The sequence below is a fragment of the Mus caroli genome, chromosome 16 (genome assembly GCF_900094665.2).
Source record: "Mus caroli chromosome 16, CAROLI_EIJ_v1.1, whole genome shotgun sequence".
In the NCBI taxonomy this organism is placed as follows: domain Eukaryota; kingdom Metazoa; phylum Chordata; class Mammalia; order Rodentia; family Muridae; genus Mus; species Mus caroli.
This window is the reverse complement of record NC_034585.1, coordinates 12316681-12326528: the sequence shown is the minus strand read 5'-3', so window position 1 is coordinate 12326528 and position 9848 is coordinate 12316681. Positions and strand designations below refer to the sequence as shown.

At 39.6% G+C, this 9848-nt stretch overlaps 1 protein-coding gene across 1 annotated transcript in view; it reads right to left on the bottom strand.

The window, feature by feature from the left end:
• Positions 1-9848, bottom strand: part of Prkdc (protein kinase, DNA-activated, catalytic subunit) — a 198462-nt gene that overhangs the window by 45199 nt on the left and 143415 nt on the right. Inside the window, exons 65-68 of the mRNA XM_029470470.1 lie at positions 9404-9592; positions 6522-6746; positions 5124-5232; positions 1756-1867 (exon numbers count right to left, since the gene is read on the bottom strand). Coding sequence (XP_029326330.1) covers positions 1756-1867; positions 5124-5232; positions 6522-6746; positions 9404-9592 — 635 coding nt within the window. The remainder of the gene's footprint in view (positions 1-1755; positions 1868-5123; positions 5233-6521; positions 6747-9403; positions 9593-9848) is intronic.

Below are 9848 nucleotides of genomic sequence, written 5' to 3'. Positions count from 1 at the left end.
TTTTTTTCAAGACAGGGTTTCTCCGTATAGCCCTGGCTGTCCTGGAACTCACTTTGTAGACCAGGCTGGCCTCCAACTCAGAAATCCGCCTGCCTCTGCTGGGATTAAAGGCATGTGCCACCACCGCCCAGCTCAAGGTATTTTCTATTTTTACTTTCAGAATGTCTGAACCTTCAACGGCTGGCTTAATCCCTAACCAAAGTCTGAAGCTGCAAGGAATTAACAGCAGACATTCCATGCATATTTCCAAAGTATACAGAAAAATGTAAAGGGTACAAAAAAGTAGAGAGGGGATATCTATACCTCACCATAAGATTTAAATTGATAACCATGGAACAAGGGTCCAAAAAACAAGAAATAATTTTTGAACTGTACAGATGAGATTAGCAGACAAGACCTCGGGAGAGGTGAGTGTCGCAGGTCGCAGGGCATTTGCACACCTCAGACGGCCTCCCACATTAGTTTCTTACTGGTTTCAAGGAAGAAGAAAAAAGGTGGAAGAAGCACAAGAGCCCGAGGACTTTCATGTGGTAGGATAAAACACCAAGTCTCATCATGAGGAAACAAGACAACCACAAATGGAGGAACAATTCACACTGTCAGCATCCTATGACACACAATAGGGCTCAGGACTGCTGTAGAATTAAAAAGACTAAACTAATAAAACAAAATGTAGCCCATAATTCTGGAGCAGATCTGCTCCTACAGGGAGATCTACAGTAGGAAACACTACAGTCAGTCACTGCAGTGCTTCAAAGGACACTGATAGGACAGCTGAAAACTGCAACTGGACAGCAGGTTCAAGACTAGAACAGGAAAATTTACCAATGTGTTTAGTAAAAGAAAGGAATCGACATTTAAAAAATAAGAGCACATGAGAAATGCTACTCATGTGCAGATCATTTAGGAAGTATGTATATGCATGGGAGAAACAGAAAGAATAAGGTTTATGTACTTATGTAATAAAATGTCAAAAGTATTCAAACAAAATGAGGGAACCTAGTAAAAAGGTACACAAGAGAGTTCTACATTTCTTGCAATTTCCCCACAAATAAGAACACTTCCCAAAATAAAAACTAAAACGAGAAAAATTGGTAATAGATGAAAACAGAACATGATACTGGGGTTGGAGTCCCTGAGTACTGCTTGCTATGGATAGTTCACAAATAGTTGACAACCTCTGATTCCGTGGCCCCTTTCCTGAGTAATGGGTAAGTATCACCGGGTAGACAATACAGGGTGAGGTCTGGACAGGGCCTTCCCCTTATAAGAGGAGAAGGGGAAAGGTTATGAGGGGTACTTGGAGGAAAGGAGAGCTGCAATCAGGATGTAAAGTGAATAAATAAATTAAGAGAAAAAAAGGAATATGACCGTAGAACTGAGAACTAAACACAACTATATTTGGGAACCAGGAAGCAAAAGGCCAACCATTAAAAACACAAGTTTTAAAACAGAACAATGAAGAATCATTACATAGCAGTCTTCTTCCCTGTCTACTGTAAAAGAGGAGGAGATGCAGGGCTGCCCCCATCACTGCCAGTGCTTGCAACGACAGCTAGTGGATAGCAAGGATCCCTTAGAAGAAATGTGGGACTGAAGGAGGCAGTGCAGCCAGGAGGATTTGACAGCTTATATAGGTGATCAGTATGGCAGAGCTAGGCTAGGCACATTTTCATAAGCCTTCGTCTCAAAGAATCTCCATGCTGGCAATTCTAGAAAAGAACACCGATTTGGCTTAATAAGACCATATACTACCGATTTGTGATGATGTCATCCCAGATGTGCATTGGGTCTGTCACAACATCTGGGTATCTGCTGGTCCAGGTTTTTAGAAGTCTCCTTAGGGGACCCAGAGATGATAAGTCACCTAAAAATAATATTAGAGACAGATCATATCTATGGCTGAATGACAAGAAGAACTAACAGAATAGAGCCAGCATTAGTAAATAGAAACCTAACTCAAGATTTCTTATTTTTTAAGAATGAAAAATATAGCCGGGCGTGATGGCACACGCCTTTAATCCCAGCACTTGGGAGNAAAAAAAAACCAAAAAACAAAAAACAAAAAAAAAACAAAAAAAACCCCAAAAACCCTAGCAAATTAAAATCGAACAACAAACAAAAAACCCAGACACCTTTATTGTTCATTCACAAAAGGAATACATGTCAGTATATAAAATGTAATATAAACACAAAACTTCAATATTATATATATGTATATATATGCACAAGATTTATACACACACACACACACACACATATATATACATACATACAGGAAAATAAACATAACAAATCTTTTTACATACCATAGGTCTACAGTCTTTCATCTGCAATTTAAAAACTTAAAAAGCACTGTAAACTAAATGCTTTCACAGGGTTATGATGCACTTTCTTGAGGGTTAAATATGATCTGAACTGGAACAAGGTGACTCAGTCTTAATTATCAGTGGGGATACTGACAACTTACAGTGGGCACTCATCATTGAATCTAATTCCCAAATATGTATCAGCCGTAGGATCATGCAGGGCACATTTCTAATATGTAAAACAATCTATAATCCTCATGATTTTGAAATCTCACACTGCTAATGTTCTCTCTTGCTATGGCTAGGAAGCAGTAGTTAGGAATACCAGCTCAGCCAGCTCAGCTCAGCTCAGCCCAGCTCAGCTCAGCCCAGCTCAGCTCAGCTCGGCTCGGCTCAGCTCAGCTCAGCTCGGCTCGGCTCAGCTCAGCTCAGCTCGGCTCGGCTCAGCTCGGCTCAGCTCGGCTCGGCTCGGCTCGGCTCAGCTCAGCTCGGCTCGGCTCGGCTCAGCTCAGCCCGGCTCAGCTCAGCTCAGCTCGGCTCGGCTCGGCTCGGCTCAGCTCAGCTCGGCTCGGCTCGGCTCAGCTCAGCTCGGCTCGGCTCGGCTCAGCTCGGCTCGGCTCAGCTCGGCTCAGCTCAGCTCAGCTCAGCTCAGATGGCCCTGGGTCTGAATCTTTAACTTACCTTGTGCCATCTTATACAACTTAGTTTAATTAATCTCCAGGGCACTACCAAATAGGAGGAAAAACTCCACATCTCAAAAGTTGTTACACCATTTTAAAACAGGTTACAAAACTAAGCAAAGAGTTCTTTAAAAATGAGACACAAATGGTTGAGAAAGAAAGAAATGTTCAACATCCTTAGTCATTAGAGAACTGCAAATTAAAACTATGTTAAGATTCCTTCCATCTTACTCCTGTCAGAATGGCCACGATTAATAAGACAACGACAGTTCATGCTGGATAGGATGCAGAGTAAGAGAAAAACGAATCCACTGTTTGTGTGATTGGAAAATTGTAGTTACTGTGGAAATGAGTGATAGATCTTCAGGAAGCTGGGGATAGATCTACCTTAAGGTCCAGCTATACCACTCTTAGGCATATTCCCAAAGGACTCTACTTAATTTCATTAGGAGTCATTTTGTTCTTTTAGCCGAACAGTAGTATTTAGTTTTCCCCTAGGCCCATGGGCTATCTAGTTTCAAGTATATGGCCACCAAGCAATGTCAGACATGGCTTCCATCTCATAGAGTGGGCCAGTTATTCCCATGATGCTTGTGCCACTACTGTATGATTATCTCTCATAAATAGGTCAGTCTTGTGGGTTAGTAGTTTGTTTGTGGTTGGGTTGGTAGTTACCTTTGTTTTCTGCACACTAGTAGTAGGGTGAAGGAAAGCCCTAAGTGCCAGCTTGACTTCTCCCAATCTAATGAGATCTGTCAGTGTTGTCTTCATTAGTTTATAGAAAGGAACCAATGGCCTTGGCAGTAACCTGAGGTATTTGGAGATTTCTATGGGGCTCCTTTGGTTAATGACTCAATGGGATGCAGCCCTTCCTAGCACTGGAGGTTTCACTTGGTGCCAAAAGATGTATAGTTGGGGACTGTCTGCCCCTGTTATTTGATAAGTCCAATTCGATTTCTTTCATATTGTTTTAAGAACCTTTTATGTATTAGGTTTCCACATCACCCCTCAATCAGCACTTGGTGCTAGTCTCCTCCCCTAGTTCTTCTGTGGTTATACAATTGTAGCCTGCTTATCAAAGAATTGACGTCTAACATCCTGACATAAGCTGTATGTAATTGACAACTGCTCCCAAAGGAAAAATTAGTTATTGCCAATGGAATCGCACTAGGTATATCAACCATACTTCAGGATAAGTTCCATGCCTAGCAGTAGAGGGCCAAACCAGAATTAACTTGATGCTAGCTACTTTAGTAGACTTTGTCTCATACTGCTTTGTTTGGGTATTTCTGTCTCATACTGCTCTGTTTTATGTCTTATGTGTGTGTATTGTTTTTCTTTTATAGTTCTGTTTTATTTTTTGTTGTTGCTTATTTCTTTTATAAATAGAGAAAAAGAAAGGGTATACTGTTGGGTAGAGGACTTGGAGTGGAAACTGTGATAAGTATATTTTGTATGAAAATTAAAAAGATATAGAAAAAGAAAAAACTAACAACTTACTAGTTGTAGAAATAGCTGAAAAATACTTCTCTAAATTCAAAAAGGAAACAATGACCAAGCCATGAAAATCATTTGATAAATAATTTTTAACTATTCAAAGGAAAATTGAAACAGATTTAGAATGAAGACATTTCACTTTAAGAAAAATGTTCTCTCTTCAGACTACTGGTTATTCAAAGGAATCAGAATAAAACCTACATGATCTACTATTTTCTAAACCTTCCAGCTACTCCAAACTATCTCTTCAGATTCACCATTCCATCCCATTCTGGATAGTAAGGCCTCTATCGTGGTAGTAATCTTCTGGGAGGGCTCTACAAGCCCTTCTTTTACACAGTGCACTTGGGCTCCTCCTTAGGAGCCTACAGGCCCATCTCTGGAATCACTCTCTGAGCATTTCAAGCTGTCAGAATTTTGTTTGGTTTATTTGCAGTACCCAGAACAGTGGTGTTGGACTGACTTAAATACTTAACCTAGTGATGTCAAAAGGTGCAGTTCTAGAACATGTCCAAGGCAGTTTTCACCTTACACGTTAAGTTTGGCTTTACTATGCAAGAATTCAGGCACCAAAAAACCCCTCCACAATTAGAACAATTAGAAAGGAAAAAAAAAAAAAAAGAAGTTAAAAACTTACCATGTTTACATATAAAACTTAGGAACTCCTCAATTTCTGCTAAAGTCTGTACAGACTGTAACTTGGCGAGTCTACTTCTATACAACAGAACATCAATACTAGAATAATTCTAGAAAAAAAGGAAGTTAGGTTTGTTATAAAGGCAATTTACTACTTAAAACTTTGAATATAGTTTTAAAAAGCATGATATAGCCATTACCCTATAAATGTAAGAATCATTCAGTGTATTTTAGAGTACTTAACAATTATGCCTTGGAAACAATTATTAAATGGATTAAATTTTTAAAATTTTGGGTTTCAGTTACATTTTGGTTTAACTATATCAGTGTAATCTGTCTATCATGGTCCTTGGTTCTGCAATCTATCATCTATTGTCCTAGTAAGGACCCACTCCAGGCCTATTTACATGGCAGGCAAATGCATCCACAAATTACATTCTTAATCTGCACTAAATTTAAAAGTCATAGTATCTTATAATGTAAATTTATGAACCACAGAAGCCAGGTTTTTAAAAAATTTATCTTTGTGTGTGAGTGAGTGTGGATGCATGCCAGGGTACAGGTGTCAGAGGACAATCTTGGGCGTCAGTCCACTCCTTCTACTCCTGTTGGCTGTTGTACACACCAGGTTAGGGAGGCTGTCCCAGTTTGCTCCTTTGTTGTGACACAAAAATACCATGCCCAAAAACAACTTGGGGAGAGAAGGATTTACCTGGTTTACAAGTTAGTTTTACCACCAAAGGCAGCCAAGGAACTCAAAGCAGGCACTTAGAGGCAGAACTGAGGCAGAGACCATAGAAGAGTAAACACTGCTTAGCAGCTTGCTTCCCACAGCATACTCAGATTTCTTTCTTTTTCTTTTTTTAATGATTCTTTCTTTATTTTTTATGTGCATTTGTGTTTTGCTAGTATGTATGTCTGTGTGAGGGTGTCAGATCACCTGCAACTGGAGTTACGGACTGCTTGTGGACGTTGTACATCGTGGTGCGCACTAGGCTCCGCACCACGATGTACAACGTCCACAAGCAGGGTGCTGGGAAATGAATCCCCCTGGTTCAGTTTTTTTTTTTTTTTTCTTTTGGTTTTTCGAGACAGGGTTTTTAAGTACCTGCTTTGAGTATAGCCCTGGCTGTCCTGGAACTCACTCTGTAGACCAGGCTGGCCTCGAACTCAGAAATCCACCTGCCTCTGCCTCCCAAGTGCTGGGATTAAAGGCGTGTGCCACCACCGCCCGGCTTCAAGTAAACTTCTATACAACTATTCCACAGAGAAAATTCTACATAGGTGGGAGGCAGACAGATTATTTAAAGTAATCTAAAGTAAGACACTTAAAACGATTATATTATTATAAACTATTATTATAAAACTAGTATACATCACATAGGTCTATCTGCCTTACTTGCATGAAAATCTGAATTCCATTTTTAATGTAGTATGTGGCTCTGTCAATATCATCCTGCAAGATGTAAAGAAGACTCAGCTCTTGACTATACTGAAGCTCCAGGACCGTCTTCTGCAGCTCCTTGTTCATGGCTTCATCCACAAATGTTAGCAGAGACTGGTTGCCTTCTCCTTGAAGCAGGAGCTTCAGTTTGCTACGGATCACATATGGCAGATACGTCTCCTGCAGAACCGCAAGAGTCAACTCTTGATTTAGAAAGCCAATCTGGGTGAATGCAATCATCTTCTATTTGAAATATTATTTGGAATAATGTTACAGCTCATATACTTTGTCAGGCCAGAGGGAGGTTTGGAGCAATAAACTTTTATTGAACCAGAAGAAAAGAGTCATACAGGAGGAAAAACTTTCATACAAGCAAGTATGCATAAATTCACATAAAGTCATATACAAATTCACACATATGTATTCATACACCTCCATGCAAACCAGTTGGGTCTTACTACATACTTATCTCATAATTACACACACACACACACACACACACACACACACACATCCATACTTACATTTGTGTACAAAGCAAAAGAACAAGCCTGCCTATTCTACATGTTCTCTGCAGCTTCTTCTTTGTCTCTCTTTCTCTCTGCATTCTGTGTATTGCTCTCTTAATTTCTAAAGTCCCTATTAATTTCTAATTTAGGCTACTCTGTTGTCCTCCTTTTAATCCTGCTCTCTCCTGCTCTGATGTAATAATCCTTTGCAATGTATTCTTTCTTAGTTTTTTTGTACTTTTTCTAGGGGAATAGATCAGGATAGCTCACATGGTTTTTCCAAGCAACCTTATGTTTTTACAAAAGTTCACTAAAAGTTCAAACACAAATTCAAATCATAAATTGAATGAAGAAGTTTACAACAGAGAACTTTACGTATGCATCCACATACATACATCCCACCCATCATACATACATTATCTGTCACTAGCTCGACAGGTTCATTGAAAATTTAAAACCATAATTCTTGTGACTAAGTTATCACTGAAGTTTTGTAGAGATAAACCTAGTCAATTTTTTATCTTCTGTCTTTGTACCTACAATAAATTGTTAGTTTCCCTTTTGTAACCTTTGATTGTTTTACAACCTCTTGGAATGTGTTCTAAGTTGTAAATGCCTGCTTTCAATCTCAGAACAATTAATTCATGACACTTGAAGACAAGCAGAGTTCTCATTGCAGTTTTAATATTACAGAAGACTTAATAGCAGTCCTATTATAAAGGGTTTAATAATTACTAGTATGGGGGGAGGGGAGGAGAGGGGACCCTGATCTGGTATTGGGTAAGGGAAAAGGATTGATGTCCTGAGGGCCAGCAGAAAGAATGGAAACAGGCAACCTCAGGAGATAGGAGGTTGGGGGAACCCTAGAATGCACCAGAGACGTAGGAGGTGGAAGGTGAGAGACTCTCAAGACTCAAAGGGAAGGATGTTAGATGAAATGCCCAACAGTAGGGAGAGGGAACTTATAGAGCCCACCTCCAATAGGAAGACAGGGCATCAAATGAGGAAGAGGGCGTCCATCCCAGTCACAACTATGATCCATAATTGTTCCTGTCTGAAGGAATTTCAGGGATGGAAATGGAGAGGAGCCTGAGGAAAAGAAGGTCCAGCGACAGGCCCAAAGTGGGATCCAGCTCATAGGGAGGTCCCAAGGCCTGACACAATTACTGGAGCTATGGAGCACTCACAAAAAGGGATCTATCATGACTGCCCTCCAAAAGATCCAACAAGCAACTGAAAGAGTCAGATGCACATATTTGCACCCAACCAATGGACAGAAGCAGCTGACCCCTTTTGTTGAATTAGGGAAGGCTGAAAGAAGCTGAGGAGAAGGGTAATCCTGTAGGAGGACCAACAGTTTCAATTAATCTGAACCCCTGAGATCTCTCAAACACTGGACCACCAAACAGGCAACATAAACCAGCTGATATAAGGTCCCCAACATACATATAGTAGAGGACTGCCAGGAGATGATGCACCTAACCCTCAAGAGACTGGAGGCCCCAGGGAGTTTAGAGGTCAGGTGGGGTGGGAGGTAAGGACATCTACATGGAGATAAGGGGGTGGGGAGGAGGTATGGGATGTGGAACAGTTGGAGGGTGGACAGGGGTGGGAGGAATAAAATATGGAGTGTAAAAAAAATTAATTAATTAAAAAAAAGAAACACACATGTAAGTGGATATTAGGAAAAAAAGCTTGGAACCCCCATGATATTATAAATTTTTAAGTGGCACAATTTGAGTATTGAAGCTCTTTAGTTAGTGTGAATTAATCTCATATATTTTGAAGTCATAAGTTTATTTTAATCGAAATAGATTTATGTATTTCCTTCCTCCTGGCTTTGTGCTCTGAATAAATATAAATAACATAAATGAATAAAAATTATCTTATAAAATGTAAAAAAAATTACTAGTATTATTTTAGGAATTTTTTTTTTTTTTGGTTTTTTTTTTTTGGTTTTTCGAGACAGGGTTTCTCTGTATAGCCCTGGCTGTCCTGAACTCACTCTGTAGACCAGGCTGGCCTTGAACTCAGAAATCCGCCTGCCTCTGCCTCCCGAGTGCTGGGATTAAAGGCGTGCGCCACCACGCCCGGCTATTTTAGGAATTTTTATAGAAACATCATTAAGAATTAAGAAATCATCTATTTGTCTACATAGCATAACTACAAGACATAACATCTACGTCGTTCAGCAGAAACCTGCTCAAAAGGGTAGACTAATACCTAGAGATTATTATATATATATTTAATAATAACTAAAAAGCTTATTAATAGCAGGACTCTTTCCTCAAATGTTTACTTCAGTTACTAAAAAATAATTCTACATACCTGATAAAATGGTTCACTCCACATTTTACTTAGGTCAAGAGAGTTCTCACTGCCTATATTGACTGTAGAACAGTACTCAAGTTCTTTCCATTTAGAGAGGTTGTTGTAACAGTCAAGCGATGCCAGCTCCCAAAACTCCTTCTCAGCTTCTGTGGGTTCACCACCCACCCACTCCAGTTTATTTAAAGCCTGCAGGAAAAATATTAGGACTATTTTATGAAGTTGAAATAACATAGATGTTAATACATGTTTTAAAAGGGGATACTATAGCATACATACTAAGAAAATCATTTCAGATTTATGGCAAAGGAGAGAAATGGGATTAATATTCAGAATAACAGTGAATTGAAGAAACAAACAAACAAGCAGTCTGGAGATATGGCTCAGTGGTTAAGAGCACTGACTACTCTTTCAGAGGTCCTGAGTTCAATTCCAGCAACCACAT